Source organism: Castor canadensis, chromosome 5 (genome assembly GCF_047511655.1).
Source record: "Castor canadensis chromosome 5, mCasCan1.hap1v2, whole genome shotgun sequence".
Lineage (NCBI taxonomy): Eukaryota > Metazoa > Chordata > Mammalia > Rodentia > Castoridae > Castor > Castor canadensis.
Window position 1 is genome coordinate 17,657,042 of NC_133390.1, and position 19,290 is coordinate 17,676,331.

General features: G+C 37.6%; 1 protein-coding gene across 7 annotated transcripts in view; it reads left to right on the forward strand.

The window, feature by feature from the left end:
• App (amyloid beta precursor protein) overlaps nt 1–19,290 on the forward strand; it is a 239,467-nt gene that overhangs the window by 97,882 nt on the left and 122,295 nt on the right. For all 7 annotated transcript variants that reach the window (XM_074072862.1, XM_074072863.1, XM_074072864.1 and 4 more), the window contains exons 4-5: nt 3,164–3,276; nt 5,979–6,172. In XM_074072862.1, coding sequence (XP_073928963.1) covers nt 3,164–3,276; nt 5,979–6,172 — 307 coding nt within the window. The remainder of the gene's footprint in view (nt 1–3,163; nt 3,277–5,978; nt 6,173–19,290) is intronic.

Genomic DNA, 19,290 nt, shown 5'->3' on the forward strand with positions numbered 1-19,290 from the left:
CCCTAGATCTAAAGTCCGCATATGAGGGAGAACATACGATTCTTTAATTCTTACTGAAAAAAATTTAACAGATTTTTATAGTCCACTGACTTTAACGTTTCTGATGGGTAATATTCTAGCATGTTTCATCAATCCTCAAAGTAATATCAGCAGTACTATTCATTGCTAAATTTTATTTTAATGTTAGGATGCAAGGAACGTTGTATTTTGCCATTAGTCCTGAGGGCTTGTTAAATAACCAGTATTAATCCTTTCAAAAAACAGTCTCATTTGGGGAGACATATATTTCTTAGCCATGTGCCATATTAAAACCTTAAGACCATCTTTACAATATTAAATAGAGCATTGTACGAATTAAAATTTCAGTATTCTTTTATCAACACAGTGCACATCATGATTTATGCAGTACATGCGCTGGGAATGTGCAGTAAGTATCTTTCAGTGACTGGTTTTGCGTTACAACCTAGTCCTCAGTGAGTTGGCTAAGAGCAAGTGAGAGAAGATGCATTTGGTTTTGTTGGTTGGCACTTATAATCCAGTTGATGCCCCAAGAACTCATTTAGGCTGAGGTTCAGAGTATCTTATATCTGTTCCTGATCTACTCAGGAACTGATCTAATTAATATTAGATATTAGCCTTGGGTCAGGTATTTAATCTTTCCAATGGTTATTTGTAAAATAGAAAACATCACTTAGCATTTTGGACATTTGCAAATATGGATGAATAGCACTAACAAATAAGGTGGGCACCTGTGGCCATTGGGCACTTCTGGCCTCCTATAACCTTGAAAATTGGAAAGCCTCGGGTATCAGGTGTCCATCCTTGCAGCAAGGATGCATGGTGGCCGGAGCTCAGAAACCATGAGGAGTCCACCTGGAAAAGCTGTGTTAACTTTGGAAGAAATTGCCTTTATTTCCATTCTCCAGCTCTTCTGGGGTCTTGTTTATTTGTTTTTGTGCTATATCATTCTATGTAAGAGAAAAATGTGAAATCACTTGTATTATTATATTATTTCTTTCTTTATAATTTATATATTGATATTTATCTCTGAAGTGAGTGTACAGTCTCCTGACATAGAGCTGGACTCAGACAGGTCTCTTGGCAGGGATTTCCCACCTAGGAAGTTGTTTATAGGAGATATCACATGGCTTTGTGGAGCCCCAGATGTAATGACACAGTTGTAGCATCAGCCACTGCAGTGGTGGCCACTAAGTGCCACCAAAGCTCATTTGCTTTTTTCCCTGTTTGTGCCATCTGCAGCCTCTTGAGGCACGGCGTCCTATAATTCATTGCATTAAACACAATATAATGCTCTTACGTCACTGATAAATCTTAAAGAATTAAGGAATGACAATATGCAAGGCCCTTTCTCCCCTAGGACTTGCTTAGATTTTATCTAAACTTTATTTAAGAAAATAAATACTGAAATATCATGAGATACCTTACATGTTTGAGCTAGAATCAGGCTAATGTTTAAACACTGTTAAGGGAATGAAAAATTTTTTTTCCTTCTTCTTTGCGCCTTTATTTGCTCTTTATGTTACATTTTTTAAAAATGTTATATACCATACAATGTAAGAAAAAAATCCATTCCTGTTTTATGCAAGAAAAAAATCCATTCCGGTTTTTGCTGCTGTGTGGACAGTCTGTGTTTGTTCTGTAGTCGGAGTCACGTTTTTAAATATGCTCTTGCATGTCTTGCCTGAAGGACGGTAGTGGCCCACTTGGTGACCTTCCTGCCTTCATGTTCTCACTACTCTAGTCCATCCTTCACTTGATGACAGAGTCTGTCTGAAAAACAAACGTGATCATGTTTTCTCATGTTTAAAACATTTTTTTGTTTATTTTGCTTCCAAAATGACTTCCAAATCTTAGACTGTTTAAGTTGAAGCCCAGCATATATCCTGAATCTCATTTACTTCTGTTCGCCTTTTCCACTTACCTTGCATTCCCAGCCAAAGTGGTACTCTGTTCTTTAACTTTACTCTTTCTTTGCGTAGGAAGTTTCTTCATTTTGAAGGGTCCTTTGCCACTCACTGATCCATCAGTCCATCTACCCATCAATCCACCTATCCATCCATCCATCCATCCATCCATCCGTCCATCCATCTGTCCATCCATCCGTCCATCCAACATGGCAATGGCATGTTTGCCAGAACAGGGCCAGGGTCTGGAGGTATAATGGTAAATGAGGTAGATCCTGTGCTGTCCTTACACTGTGACGCTTATATTCATTCCTACCTGGCATACTGTGCTCATCCATTTAGGTTCATCTCTAATGTTGTCTAACTTGAGATCTTCCCCAGTGCACCCAAGCAGATTTGCTTACTGACTACATTGACATAGAACTTCTTCCTGTCTGTGATACCTTTTAAATTGTTGATTCATCAAGAGATATTTATTACCTACTGTGTGCAGAATTTGTATTAAAAGCTGGGGATACCATACTGAATAAAACAAGCAAAAATTTATTCCACAGGTTACGTATTATATGTCACTCTTCTCACCTTTAATCCTCTTTAGAGTGTAAGCTCATGAAGGACTTTTTGTAATATCTGTGTGGTGCCAGCAATGCCATGAAATAGGATACACATTTTCTTTAAAAACATTTAAACATCAAGTGGACACTTTTCATTATTTAATTGACTCAGTCTCTCATATTTATTATATAAATGCATATATAATGCACATCTGCATATATAGATTTTTGGTTAACATTAGAAAAATGCTAGAGTCTTTGATAGTTTGCAAGCAGATTAAAATTTTCAAAAAAGTAGACAATGGTTTATATTGATTCTGCTCAAATAGAAAATGTTCATTTTTGTGTTTTACCCCTTGCTGTAATTGAATGGCAATTGATTGTCTAGCTAAGCAGCTTTTGTATAATTAACTAGGAAGCAGAAATTGGGATTGATTAAAGAAAGGTGTCACTTGCAGTGTGTAAAGGTGTATAACCATCAGGGTTGACATGACAAGGAACTGGGCTGCTTCAGGCTATACTGAGCATTCTGAAGGCAGTTGGGGTTTACGGGGCTTGCCTAACATTGAGAGCTGTGTGTCTTCTCTGATGTCTGTCAGGCCCATCTGGCCTTGGTAACTGTCTTTGTGTGGAGATTCATGTTGTGCTGACAGAGTAATATGAAGTGATTTTCCTTTCTTTCAGTTGGTGAGTTTGTAAGCGATGCCCTTCTCGTTCCTGACAAGTGCAAATTCCTTCACCAGGAGCGAATGGATGTTTGTGAGACCCACCTTCACTGGCACACTGTCGCCAAAGAGGTACGGGCCCATAAGTTCTTTCTGGCAATGTAGAGATTTCCTGGGGACATACTTGATAGGTTTCAGAGAACATTTTGAGGCAACAACTTCTTGAAAAATAACTTCTTTTTTTTTTTTTTTTTTTTTTTTTGTAGTACCAGGGTTTGATCTTAGAGCTTCACACTTGCTAGGCAGGCACTCTACCACTTGAGCCACACCCCAGCCCTTTTTTTTTTTTTTTTAATTATTCATATGTGCATACAAGGCTTGGTTCACCCAGCCCTTTTTTATGTTGTATTTTTGAGACAGGGTCTCATGAACTATTTGCCCTGGGCTGGTTTTGAAAATCCTCCAGATAGCTGCCTCCTGAGTAGCTTGGATTACAGTGTTGAGTCACTGTTGCCCAGTGATAACTTCTTAAAAAAGCTATCCAGAGCTTTTTTTCTTTTTTAATGGACTTTATTTTTTAGAGCAGTTTTAAGTTCACAGTGAAATTGAACAGAAACTGAAGAGAGTTCTCATATACCTTGCTCACGTACATGCTCAGCCTTCCAGTTTAAGGAGTCAAAATGCGGGCCCTTCAGGTAGATTCATTATATATGCCCATGCCGTGCCTTATAAAGTAAAAAATACTATAATCTTTAGTAGCTATTACCTTAAAGTTTAACTCTTTCCCATTATTTTTTATTGTTTTCTTTTGTCAAATACAGAGTTTTTATAATTTAACCTTTTCCCTGTCAGCTGCTGGTGAAAGCAGTGGTAGAACAGGGAAGCAGCCTTGGTTACCGTCATGAAAGCTGTAGTCAGGATTCCTTTTTTAAATTTACTGTATTCACCAGACCATCCTAATGCTACAGTTGTGAATCTGTGGCACCAAACCCAGCCCTTTGCTAACCTCTGCTTTTGGCTAAGCCAGTAAAAGACACAGTTAGTATGAATTGTCACTTGGTGGAATTTCCACCCTCGAAAACGTTCCATCCCTTTGATATAATGTTTTTGTCTTAAACAGTTTGCATGTAGTTAACTTACGGTGAGATGGTAAGACAAGTCTCACAGAATTAGGTGCCTTTTTCTAGTTGAGGAGTTCCCTGCTAGGGTTGGTTTTGTACCCCATCCCTCTCCAGGAGCACAGCACGTTTTTGATTGTTAAAACTGGAGCTGGAGGTGCGACAAGTAAGGAGTGGCTAGAGAACAGGAATTCTGCTAAACATCCTATAGCGAGCAAGAAGGCCTCCCTCCCCAACAAATGATGCAGTCCACAATGTCCATAGTGGTGAGCCTAGGATCTCTGATTCAGTGCAACTTATCCTTCCATCAGAACCTACAACTGTTAGGCAGGAAAAATATCACTTCAGATATAGCAGTTTTACTTTACCATAAATTTTTATTATTAATACTCTTTAAATTTTTATTTTAGTTTTGAATTAGTATACATTAATACTATAAGGGGATTTCACTGTGATTATTCTATACATGGGTACAGTGTACTTTGAACAAGTTCACTCCTCCATTATATTCCCATTCTCTTCCCTCTCTCCTTCCCCCTTTTTCAAAGGCTGTTTGATGGGTTTGATGGGCAAATAGGTTCTCACTCATTATAAAATGAAATGCAACTTTCTTTATATAAAAAGTATTTTGGAGGTGGCAGAGCTTGCTGAGCTTAGGAAAATAAGTCATGTAATTTGAAGCCCAGATCCTTATCTGAAAACCTCATTTTTTCATTTCTTCTGAGTTTTCTTTTGAAAAAAGAAACCAAGATGATTCTGATACCTATGAGGTCAAAATACACTTTGTAATATTTTCATTGTTTACCTAGTTGTATTGAATTATTAATCTTTCCTTTGTCTCCAGTGGATGATTTTTGAGTTTTATATTAGTTCAGATTTGTGCAAATTTAGCAAACCCTTGTGAATCAGAAAGATATTGACAAAGAAATCCCTAACAACTGCAAGTGCTGACTCATAGTGACTGCAGACGATGATATCCTCTCTTCTGTGATTGTGACTCTGGGAAGCAAGCCAAGAGAGTTGGAGTGTCTGGAATAAGGCAGATCCAAGTGAGAGAAACTTGCATCTGTACTGGAGGTGGGAGTGGGTTGGGGATGAGCAAGGAACACGTAAATTCCTGCTACACCAATAAAGTCAGAAAGCATAAATTCTCTGATGTCTGTTCATAAGCTTAGTTTCCTACATCTTTTTTGCCATTCAGTTTTCATTCCAGTTTTTATGAACCTCTATTGTATAATGTGCTCTTGTTAAGGAAATTGTAAACTGTGTAAGGTTTAAATAAGAGTCCTTAGCTCAGCATGGTGGTACACTCCTGTAGTGCCAGCTACTCTGGAGGTGGAGATAGGAAGATCATTGTCTGATGCTGGCCCCGGGCAAAAGCATGAGACTCTAATACAAATAAACTAAAGCAGAAAGGGCTGGGGTTGTAGCTTAAGTAGTAGAGCAATTGCCTAGTAAACACTGATCCCTGAGTACTCCCTAGAACTCCCCCCTCCCAAAAGAAAAAGGAAAAGAAAAAAAAAAGTACCAAAGTAGTCAGTGCTAAAGATCCTGTTGTAAATGCAAACAAATAGGATCAAAAAGCAACTGATCTTTTTCTTTGTGAAATTGGTTCTTAATATGTTGGGTTTGTGTTTTGATCTTTGTATCTTGGATTTTCTTACACTGGAAACACGTCTGCTCTGCACCCTCACCATTATTTCCCTCCCTTTGTAGACGTGCAGTGAGAAGAGCACCAACTTGCATGACTATGGCATGTTGCTGCCCTGTGGAATTGACAAGTTCCGGGGGGTGGAGTTCGTGTGCTGCCCGCTGGCTGAGGAAAGTGACAATGTTGATTCTGCCGATGCAGAGGAGGACGACTCGGATGTCTGGTGGGGCGGAGCAGACACAGACTATGCAGATGGAAGGTAAGGTGGCCATCGTGTTGGGTCCCGCAGATAGTGCTGGATCTTCATGCATATAGTGTTTATATTCTTCTACAAATGCATCTTTCTGATTCTCACCAAAAAGATCTCTGCTCACTCCTGTCAAAGTTTGCTGTTCTGGGGAGGAGAAAAATAACCCTGAAGTCCTGTTATGATTATAACACATTATATATTTTGTTGTGATTGACCAATCATCCTGGAGTTGATTTTAACTATTTTATCTTAATGTCAAGAGCAGGGATCAAAATCCCACTAATACTTCTGTGAGTCACTGGGAATTCTAACAGCTGAAATCTGAAGTGGATGGCACAGCATTCTGTTTTGGTCCGAAATTTGGAAACATAGTCTAAGCACTATTTTGGGATTATTTTGTCAATCATTAATTTGGTGTGTATTTTTGTTAAAAAAGATTTGGTTTGGGTTTTCGTTGTCTTTGAGGATTTCTTTGCTTTTGTCATTCCCTTGTCCTTCGTTGCTAAAATCAGAGACCTTCATAAATGCTTCTTGTGTTCTTTCACTGACTTTGGTTTTATGATTGTAAAGAACATATTTTTATCTTTTTTTCTTTGAGAACTTAGTCTCATAACTTTTTATGTGATTCCCATTTTTAACCAATGGCAAACCTCCATATTTAAGTCAAAGACAGATAAACCAGAATCTTTGGGTTAGAAATATCATCTAGTTCAGTCATCAATTTCCAGCTGTGTCATTCCCCCGCCAAATGTGAGGGTTGTGTTACCTCTGTTTCCCTGTCCCACCCTCCCCTTTCTCTCAGATGTTCCCCCTGGTAGATCTCCAAACAGAACATTAAATATGAATTGTAAGACATAAAGTTTTTGGACTTCAGAGACAGATTTTCTGCATTAGTATGAAATATTTTGAAAAAATTTAAAAATAGTTTTATTAATATCCCAGAATCTTTGTGCACTCAGGAACCCTACCTGCCTTTTCTTTTTAATTGATACAAATGGCTTCCTTTTAGGGGATATTGCCTAATTTTATCAGGGCTTACCTTTTGTTAGTTAAGTTCTTTTGTGTTCCCTCTACCAGGATAAAAAAATTATATTCAGGGTAGTTGGACCTAAAGCTAAACAACAGCAAAAAGAAAAAAACAAATTTTAAAGGATGACAGGAAGAAAATGCAAAAAGCAAACTGTATGTTCCCATCCCTCTGTTCCATGTGCAAGATGTGGAATATCCATTGGTTTGGATTTAATTGTTGCTTTTTCTAAAAGTGGAGCCTTGTTCTCACTTTTTAAAAAATAGCTCTTTTGTATTCTTCCTTAGTCATACCTAGACTTGAAAGTTTCTAAGACTGGGGCCGTGGCTCAAGTGTTAGGGTGCTGGCTTAGCAAGTGTGAGTCCCTGAGCTCAAACCTTAGTACAGCCAAAAAAAGAAGGTTTTAGACTAACTTCTTGAAAAGAATTCTTGGCACCGGAACTCTGACCACACTTTGCCAATGCAGCCAGTTTTAAAAGGGGGAATTTCAAGTTGTAAGGTCATTTTCTTCATTTGCAGGTTCTTGGATATTTGGTTTGCTGATTTCCCAAGACTGAATTGACTGTGTACTGAGTAAACAAATGTAGATTGCCCGGTAACCCAGCAAAGCTCCATGGCTGGTGTTAAAATTCGGAAGTGCTAGATAATGCACTTGCAGCCCTGCATCAGTGTTGATGACCTGCCATTCATGATCATCCTTATACCAGGGACTTTTAAAATAAAAAAATGGATTTTTTGTTTTATCTCTGGACTGCCAGACCATTGCCAGGCTTTGTTCCCCATAGAACATATATATGTGTCTTGTAAAAATTCTTTTTTATTGGGAATATATTTTGACAAGTCATGACCTTTTCATCTTACATGTTTTCCAACTCTCCGACTGAATTCAAAGTGTTACTAGCATCATGTTTTAGGAAACCCACTTAATCAGTGGTCTTTTCTGTCCTATACTCTTCTCATTACTGGAAACGGATCCACAGGGCTTCCCCTTCTGACCTTGAGTCTCTTGTTTGTTTATTATTGTCATTGAGTAACTGTACCTTCTTTGATACCCATCTCTCTGATTATACCCTTCTTTCTGTTCTCATTGTTACAAACGTGTTTGTGAGTGAGAGAGAGAGAGAGAGAGAGAGAGAGAGAGAGTGTGTGTGTGTGCATGTTTTAACTTTTAATTTGCTGTGTTACTTTTCTACAGGGAAACTGTACAGTTTATTACCCAACCCAGTGAGAACACTGGAACTCATCAACTGAAGGATCCAGGCAAATTGGGTCATAAGGTCACCTTAGGACTATCTTTAGTGATACCCCATCCTTAGTGATATCCCTAGGCTAAAATGCCAACTAGTCACCCTCATTTGTATTCTGTTTCAGATAGCTGCCCTTCAGTTATCTCCCGGACTCTCATCCCTTAGAAAAGTGTACCTGTAAGCTTTCAGCTTTGACCTTCCTCTCTGAACATGATCTACTGATCAGGTCGCACTGAGTTTCACCCTTCCCTCATGAGCGTCATCCTGATTTCACCTTGTAGTCCATTACCCTCTTTTTCCTCCTCACTGAACCATCCTTCTAACAGGATGGAATCAGTGGATAACTGTTTTTACCCTTCCATTGAACATCCTGGACTTGCTAATACCCTTTACATTTTCTAAACATGTTTTTGTCAATTCTCCATTCCTGAGAAAAATAAATTTCTTCGTTTATTGCTTCTGAAGTTTTCTAAGGTATTAAGTCACGTAACCCTGCCAGTAAACTCCATTTCTTATTCATGTGGTAACATTAGCTGGGATCTTAATGTTACAAGATTCACCTAACATCCCTATTTGATGACTTGTCATCTTCCACTAGCAGTTGATCTATGTGGAAAGCCAACTTCTTTCTCCTTGCTTTCCCGCATCACCCTTTTCCTGATGTACTGATAACCTTTTCCCAGACATCCATTGTGAATTTCTGCAACACATTAACTGGCATTTGTTGGACCCTCAATAGATATTAATGAATCTCTCCCTCTTCCTCAGCATCTCTCTTACTTCTTCCATCCCTTTGCTTCCTGTCTTTCTTTTATAATTATGTTCTGCCTGAACTCTCTGAATACCTCCTTTCCTCTCTCTTTTCTTGTCTTTTCAGTCTCATTGGCTCTTCTATCTTGACCTACAAACCTGCTATTTTCTGAACTACTACTGCCAGAATTCAAATCATTCACCACCTACTAGACTAATTTCTTTGACTACCTCTTACTACATCAAAGCTTCCCTTTCTCCTGTTACTCTTTTGGGTTTTTTGTTTGTTTATATTCCTCTTGGATTCATTAATACCTTGACTTCTATTTGCATTACTTGGGATAAATGCTACTGTTCCCCTTCTCCTGTCTTTTTCTACTTTCTTTCCAAATAATTCTTCTCCGTGCCTTTAATATACCTACTGTGCATTTCCTACTGTTAGCACTTGATAGGAATTATTTGATGGTTTCTTTTACCTATACAAAAGTCCAGATTTCCCAGTAGGGCATTGAGAACTCTGCATTATTTTGCCCCAACCTGTATTTTCCGCTTTAGGCAGGTACATCACTCTATCTGTTGACACCTTATAATCCCTTGCTTGGCTTTTTTTGTTTCTTTTATTCCCACTATTCTCTCCTTCTAACATGTTTCTCCTTTTTTTACTGCCTGGAGTTAACATATGATAAAGACACCTTATCATGACCTGTTAAAATCCTATGTATTTTTAATGTTGACCTGGAAAGATACCTCCTTTATACATCTTTACAAATGCTTTGCTCTCCTATGCTACCCTTGCCTTCCCTCTGAACTCTTCCTGTAAGAATTCATACCCTAACTGATCTTATAGTTGTAGCCATGTCTCTTTTTATCTGCCAGAATCCAAACTCCAATAGATATACTCACACATAGGCCTTCAATAAGTACTAGCCAGATTGAATTACATATTAAAATTTGTTTCATAGCTTCTTGCAGACTTCATGATCTGTATTTTGGTATTATAGAACCTCCCAATGTTTTAGCAGAAAGCTGTGCACTGGAATTATAATGTGAGTCATGTACGTTCTTTTTATTTTTCTAATAGCCAGTATTTAAAGTATACAAAGAAAAATGTGAATTTAACTCAAACAACATAATTTATGTAATCCATTGTATCCCAAATATAATTTCAGCATCTAACCAATATGAAAAAGTTATTAATAAGATAGTTGATCTTTTTTGCTTATTCATTTCTTTCATAATAGATCCTCAAAATCTAGCACTTTGGTGTTTTTAACTTTTGTGCTTTTAAGTTTAAAAAACTTGGTTTGGACTTGATATAATTAGGATATCAAGTCCTTGGACCATTTTCGAGTGTGTTCTCAATAGCCTAGCAGGCAGGCATGCCTTCTCCCTCACTGGCAAAGGTAGCAAAGCGAGAGAGATGCTGTATCAGTGACCCACACAGAAGCTGAGCTCCTGCGAGCTGCAGGTCTTCTGGTTCCAGTAGCAGCCTTCCTTGTGACCTTTGAATGTAGAATTGGAATAGGAATTTAGCACACCTGACTTAAAATGCCCACAAGGGACACTAAATGACAATTTTAAGAGGTAGAAAAGATTAAGAACTCTGATCCTCCCAAGGCAGAATTTGTTCCTCAGTTTATTGTACATTTGGTGAGTAAGGAGACTTATTTTGGAAGAAGATGAGTGATTTCCTGTTGCTTAATGAGGCATTTGCAGAATCATTCCTAGTGGAATGAGCTCTATCTTAAGACCTCATTGAAAACGAGATAAATCTTTTTAATATAAATGAAACATGTATTATTTCAACATAAATTTTTGAATACCTCAGAATTCATTTCTGAACGAATCTAAGTTATCAGGCCTCTTCAGAATGCCTGTTTATGCATTCAGTATCTTAGCTGATATTAAGAATATACATTTCAACCATTAGTGGTAAGAGTTTTTCAATGGGAAAATTTATTTGGAAAACTAACTGATGGGCTTTGGGTATAGCTCAGTGATAGATTCCTTTCTTAGTGAGACCCTGAGTGTGATCCCCAGCACCACATTAAAATAAAAACAGGAAGACCAAAAAAAAAAAAAGGCCTAAAAGATCAGATATATGTCCCATCTAGCCCTAGGAGTGAGGATCTGGAAGCTGGAAATGAAGATCTTGAATAAAGCTAAGGGTTGGGGTGGGGGGATTGATGAAGGGAGGGGAAACCTTTTAATTGCTCTGTGCCAGCACTTTTCCTCTCTGTAGCAGAGATGAAGAAAACAGAAATCTTGAAACAATATATTCTCTTATTTTTAGGGTTACAAACATTAGTGAGAATGTGTTGACAGGTAACATGTATCCTCTTGGATAATTAGATAATTTTTAAAATTTCCTTTTTTAAGAAAAATGTTGCTTAAGGTAGATGTGAGTAATGATTGCTTTTGGCCGCATCTTATTCTCTTCTTCAGAGCTGTATATGGTAGCTCTAGAGAGATTTCGTTAGTTAAGGTCCCCATCCAGTTTGTGGGGAGGGTAGGTGTGTAAGTGGGTGCGTGTACATGGCAACACATTACAAATTACAGTGCACACTATGTTCAATCAACTAAATCTGTTGGTGATTACAAGAGGGACAGATAAGGCAAGAGGTCACCTTGCCTCTCCCTATATGAATAAAGTCAGCCCCACACCATTGACTGTCTGGTACAATGGGTCCTTCATATCATTATTGCTATTGTTATTATGTAGTTCTCAATTCCTTTAAAAGCAATTTAAAGGACTAAGAATAAAGGTATAGCAAAAAGTAATTTTATTGGATGTTTAATAAGAATTTCTACAGTAACTGATTTTACTTTATTTAGAGCTTAAATATAGTAAACCAGATTATTATTTCATACCTTTCCACTTTTGAAGATGTAGAATCTTGAAATGAGCAGTAGACTTAGCTGCTAGTCACCTTCAATACATGAATGTGGGAGGTACTCATATTGTAAGCAATGATTCCACATTTCATGTGTATATTCAGTTGTAGCATGTCACAGTTCTGGATCTTTTCCTTGCACTTGCAATTCCACTTAATTATCATAAAAATCTAGGGTTGGCGGAATGACTCAAGTGGTAGTGTGCCTGCCTAGCAAGTGTAAGACCCCGAGTTCAGGCCCCAGTACCACTAAAAAAAGATATAGATAGATAGATAGATAGATAGATAGATAGATAGATAGATAGATAGATAGATATAGATAGAAGGATTGGTAGATAAAATAATAGTGTTACAGAAAATCAGAGATTGGAGATGAATACCTTATATTATTTTACAATAATATATTGTAAAAACCTAATATTTTCAAAGCACTGATAACTCGTAATTTTTGTTGACAATAGAACAGCTATCCTCTCTCCATTATTTTCCAGTTTAGATTTACATAGTCTTTATTTTTCTCCTCCAGTTTGTACATGATCTTTTTTCCTTCTTAGGAACTTTATAGACATTCCTGCCTCAGGCATTTGTCCACTTCAAACTATAGCAAATAAATTTTTGTCCACTTCAAACTATAGCAAATAAATTAGCTGTGTAATCATTACAAAATTTGTTACATAAAGATCATAAAAAAGGAAAGAATATTGTCACACATTGTTTTAACAGAGGGTGGCTCAGGTTTTTATTGCAAAATGTTGAGCAACAATATTCTTCCTTTTGAATGACTAGATGAAATTATCACCTGTCTTAGAAATGCATTGCTCACTTGTGGGTTGTGGAACTTGCGAACATTCACTTGGGATACCCTCATTTGAAGACTCATAGTCTTAAAATTTAATTTCCATGAATCCTCTGATTTATCTAGCAATTGGAAAATGTCCCTTTCTGTCTATTTTTCCTTTTTGTTAATATTTGGAAAACAAAAAAAAAAACTTGATTTTTCAAGTGTTCAGTGAGACTCCAGACTTCTTCATTGCCATTTTGAAGGGTGACACGGTACTTTGGGACTACCGTAGTAAAAATATGATCATCTCCCTGTGGAGTCATCCTTCTAGGAAGCCCCACCCTCCTTTCATTTTCCTGTTATTTGATCTTCGTTAGCACAGTTGGAAGTAGCTAGTGAGTAATGATGAGATGGTAAAAATAGGAAATGAAATATATGAAAAATAAGATTAAGACGCACAATGTGTCTTAGAGATACAAAAAGCTCCACTGGATTCACATGCTAATTACAAGGTAGAACACATGTTATTCCACTAAGTTTTTTCTCTAAGAGAGAGCAAATGTCAGCATAAAATACCAGTTCTTCTTACAAGTAGTCAGAACTTCTCAACAAGAAACTCAAAAGGTAAAATTGTGGTTAGTGGACACCTATGGTATTCCAAGGGTTAACAGCCTGTCTTGTTTACCAGGAGTTTACATTTATGATGAGGCCTGTGTAGCTTGACCTAAGAAAACATGTGACATAATTTTCTACAAGTTAGGTGCTCAACAAATGTTTGAGTTGAATGAAAATACTATTCATAGCTGGCGCCCAGTGGCTCATGCCTCTCATCCTAGCTACTTGTGAGGTTGAGATCCAGAGGGTCAAAGTTCAAGGTTGGCCTAGACAGTATTTTAGACCCCCCCCTTCAGAATAACCAGAGCAAAATGGACTGAAGTCATGGCTCAAGCAGTAGAGCACCAGCTTTGTAAGCACAAAGCCCTGAGTTAAAACCCCAGTCCCACCAAGAAAAAAAAAAAGAGCAAAAAAATAATACATAGAAATTGTCATGGTAGCTCAAGGTCAACATATATAATTAAAACTAATTGGTCAAGCAATGTCATTCCAGACATGCAGCAATTAAGTGAAATTGCATCAAGAATCTAATGCTAGAAGTAGTGAAGAAAAAAATGCTGGGACCACAGCATTTCTTCTTAGCACCTTTACTGATGTTAATACTGGATTATTGATCCCGAGTTCATGTCCTGGCAAAGTCCATGATTAAAGATGCTAGACCAGGAGTTAAGAGTAAAGCAAGCACAAAGTTTATTGAAAGGATACCAAAGTACCCTAATGGGTGAGACTTAGTGAAAGGCTGAAGTCTAGGGGATAATATAGGGCTCTACCTGACTTGGGCATCCCCTACTCTACTTTGAAACTATATCTGCAATTGGATGTCATCTAATTGACTTCTCACTGAACCCCCCAACCATTTGGCTTCCCCTCCACCCTTATCAAACTGGGCATTTCAGGAGGGTCCTGTTAGTTCATCTTGTCCTTGGTGCCTGACATATACATTTGATGATTGCCTCTTGTTATCTTGGTGAAAGCCACCATTTACATTTTATAACTCACCTTTGCTATCTTGGTAGGAGTTTGCTGTGCTACTTTCCTTGAGGAGCCCGTTTCTTATCCCTTTAGATGTTTTTAAACATGCTTTTCTGTCTCTCTTCTCTAGGAGAAAGACCTCTATATTTTATTATCTGGGTGAGAGACCTGCTCTGTCTCTCTTACTTAAGGCAAAGTTACTTCTGCCAGCTGCTCTCCTTACATTTTTCTATTACTTGTTCCCCTTACATTTCCAAAGTCACTTCTGCCCTTTGCTTGCTTCCCTCACATTCCCAAAGTCACCGTTTGTTCCCCTCACAATGTGAATGCTTGCATACCTTTTTTATGTTTTCAAAAAGTGAAATAAAGTAGAATAAAATGAAATTGCAGTTACCAGTGCATGTAGGATTCCTCTCTATCTGAGCTTTTGTATAAAAGTACATTCCTATAGTGACTTTCTTATTTGAACCAGCAAATTGCATTTGTTCCCTAAGTTGTGACATTAGCTAAGCTCTGTTAGCTGTTGGCAAGCATTCAATAATTTAAGAAATGAATAAATACAGCAGTATTTCTCAACAGGGGTTATTTCCATTCAAGAAACCTTTGGAAATGTTTTAGTTGTCACAGCATGGGTGGGGCTGGGGTAGGGATGCTGCTGGCACCTGGTGGACACTGCTAAACATCCCACAGTGCACAGAACAACCCAAAACAATGTCAGTCGTGCTGAGATTGTGAGAAACCCTGGTGTAGAGGTTTCTTTAGCATTGGAATTCTTTTCTAAGAAAATCTTCTATTCAAGGTTTGACCTCACTCTGATTCTCTATGGATAGAGAAGCAAAGACCTAAGGTTCTAATTCTAATTCCTCAATGCAGTTTTTATTAAGATAGAAATCAAAACAGACCTTCCTAACTGCATTCATAGCTAAACATGCCACCATCAATACATCCTGAAGTGCAATGAATTTTAATGAATGGTTCTGATTTGTACCTAGTTAGCTTCATTAATTCTAATCATTATGTTAGTCTTTTTCCTATTATTTTTACAATTATTGTCCATTTTTACTACAAGAAAATACTAGCATATTTTCTGATACAAAATGTTTTTTGAAATATGAAAGACGATCTTTATTCAAAATATTTGCCTTTTACAGTGTTTTGAAAGATATTTAAGCTGGGGTTGATGGTACAGTCGGTGATCTCAGCTCCTTGGGGGTGGAGGTAAGAGGGTCATGGTAAGGGAGACCTTATCTGAAGAAAAAAATTCCAAACACTATTTGAAAATGGGGAAGAGAGGGAGAATGGAAATATAGTAGAGAGGTTAAGCATGTTCAAATTATCACAATGAAATCCCCTCATATTATTAATGTATGCTAATTTTCCAATATAAAATAAAATAATAAAAAAGCAAGAGGACTGGAGGTGTAGCTCACATGGTCGTGTTTGCCTAGCAAGTGTGAGGCCCTAAGTTCAATCCCTAGTACTGCAAAAAAAAAAAAAAAAAAAGCCCTTAAAATATAGTAAGGCATGGTGGTACACACTGTAATCCCAGTTACTCGGGAGGCAAAGGTAGGAGGATTATGAGTTTGAGGCTATCTTGGGCAAATTTAGGGAGAGCCTATCTCAAAAATAAAAGGGCTAAGGGTGTAGCTCAGTTGATACAGGGCATATCTAGCGATTGTGTAGCTTTGGATTCAACCCCCTTCCCCCTCAGAACTGAAAATCAATTAATCAAGACCTAAGTGTAAGTTTGGTATTTCTATTTGGTCCTTCCCCCCATATGTATATATTTTTATTTGGTTATAGTTCGAAAGTAAAATTCTTATTTTAAAACACTAGTATGTATTTTTCATCTGTTATCTTTGTGCTTATCCCTTTAGTTTTGTTTGTTATAACTTTAAAGCTTGTGCTTGTGTGTGACGACCATCAGGTGCTGTACCCGATGTGCTGCTGTGTGTGGGTGAAGCTGTCATCAGTGTCATCATTTCAGTCAATGTGTGTGGCTCTAGTTACAGCTGGATTTGTGAGTGGCACAGTGCTTGGGAGAGCCAAAAGCCAGATTCATAATGGTCTCTCTGCTCCAAGAACTTCTCTCAGAAAATAATAACCCGATGGCATTTTAATTTTTTTTTAAGTTTTAAAATTTTTTGGCAGCAGTATTGGGGATTGAACTCAGGGTCTAGTGCTTTCTAGGCAGGTGCTCTACCACTTGAGCTATGCCCCAGCCTCCAGATGCTATTCTGGAGGGTACATTTCACAAATACATTGCTTGGCATTTATGATAACTTGTCATTCAACCAAGTAATAAATTTTGTACGTAGGATCTTCCAGTTAGCCAGCAATGCTGGAGTAGTCCCAGCCTTACCTGATCTCAGGCTGTCATGAGAATTTATGTCTGTCAGTGGTTCAGTACTTTCTGCACAAGAGAGAAAGTAGGAGGACAGCTCTATTTGGCTGTGCATCTCCTTATTTGTATATTTGTATGAAATGTATTTCAGTAGGTAATCTTGTAGCTGCTTTTTTGCCTTGTTAAGAGAGTACTGTTAAATACTCAAGGGAGAGAGAGAAAAAAAAAAGACTAACAACTTTAGAGAGGGCCACAAGTGAATCAGACAAAAGATAAATTAAAGCCTTAAATCTTTGCCAGTCAATGAGTCCAATAAGAATGGATTTGATGGAACAGCTTAATGGCTTTGAGAAGCGACTGTCACAGTGCTTGGTTGGCAGCTTCTGGCACTGTTTGAGGCTGTCTGACTCTTGTACTGAAATAAAAAAAACTAATTTGAAAGTGATGAATAGGAGAAGAACAGAAGCTTGAATTTCTTTCTTGAGGGAGCAGACTGCCAGTTCTGAGGTCTCATTAGAAATGCTACATTTCTGTATCTAATAAACTTGGACTGCATATATGTCAAGGAGAAAAATAAAACATTTCAATACCTATAACCAGATTACAGATGGGAGGCCAAACCAGTGGGATTTGTTTTGGTTTTCAAGCAAGTAATGGCTGGGAGAGGAGATGCCTTCAGAGTGCAGGGCTGGGTTGCTGCCACCAGCATGGCATGTGGCCATGAAACTGTGCTTCCTGACACCTGGTGGCACAGGATGCCCAGGAGCAGGGAGTAGTTGAATGGTGAGAACAGAAGCACAGTACCTTTGTAGGTACTGTGGAAAGCTGGATTATTCACTACTAGGAATTTTAAGCCATTGAACGATGGATTCTTTTCCTTCCCTCTCTTTTAATTAAGCTGTCTGAATTTCCTGACTTGCAAGGTAGTAGGAAAAGAGGAAGAAAATACAGATTCTTAAGATTTTAACTGGTTTCTGGCACTCTGACTCACAAACACAAATTTCTTGCTGAAATCAACATCTGGATATTATCATTTTCAATGTAAAACCTGTAGTTGTATAGGATTTACCATTGTCACAAGTAAAAGTCATCATTAAAATTATTTAATTTAGCTGGACATTTAAGGCCAGCCTGGGCAAAAGTTAGTAAGACCCTATCTTGAAAACAAGCTGGGCATTGCAGTACATGCATATAATCCTGACTACTTGGGAGGTACAGGTAAGGGGATCATAGTTAGAGGCTTGCTCGGCAAAAACATGAGACCTTATCTGAAAAATTTTAAAAAAAAACAAAAAGCCAAAAGGATTGAAGGTGTGGCTCATGTGGTATAGCATTAGCAAGCATGAGGCCCTCAGTTCAATCTCTAGTACCACCAAAAACAAACAAACAAAAAAATTTGTTTTGTTCTCAAAGTCTACATAGCAGAATATTATGTCAAAAGATGTTTCTCTTACTAGCATAAACTAATATCAATAGCTAGAATTCAGTGAAATTATAATAAGCCTATATTTATTTTAGAAGGAAGACAGTTTTTAGGAAAAATAATTTAGAAACAATCAAAACTATTTCCTTTGATAAGAGGTAAACAAAATATTTCACAAGTACGAACTAACTCTAGCTTCCTGTCACCTTCCAAGTTTAAGAAGTAACATTTTCAGTGGCCCCAGTGGAGACATCCCATTTAGCTGAAGTCAGTCGCCTGAATATATCCAAATAGGTGAGAAAAGGAACAGGGTGATCGTTCTCTGCCTCGGCGATGTCTTCAAAGGTTGCAAGGGGCTTTCTCCCTGTTGTATCTTCTCGAGCCTACTTCTTTACCTCTCAACCTGCGTCACAGTGTTTTCTTCCAGAACTCTGAAGCAGTAGATGAGGAAACAGGCTGAACTTGTAAACTGTACATGGACTTGTTTATAACGCACAGACTACAATTCTAGGTGGGAGAGGCCAGTGTGGGCCTGACTAGTTTCCTAGACAAGTCACTTGCCCACCCAGTGTTTCACACTGTCGAATATAAAAGAATTCCTTAGAACTCAACAGCTGATCTTCCACCTCTGGCTTGATAATCAGTTATTATAACAAGTTCTCTTTTTAATGAGGTCTTTAAAAAAATACTGTAGGCCTTGTAATTACTATGATCAATAATAATAGATAATGGCTTCTTAAGCACTTTTGTCTTAGATGAGGTTGAGAACATTATTACAATAGGTTTTGGAAGTAAACAATTAATGACATTCTTATTTTATAAATATAAACATGTAAGAGTCTATTATTTTAGAGAAGTACAAAAGGTAGAATATGTGGTTTCCTATGAGTGGAAAATGATTTAAATTAACACAGAATTGATTTGGGCTCTTTTGGACATTTTAAACAGAAATTCAGTAGCCGTTTGTTTAATAGCGCTAACATCACTCTACTTTCAACTTCTATATTTACATTTCAGGATCTTCTATTTTATATTTAAATTGTATTTCAGAAACTGGTTTAGATGTATTATTGT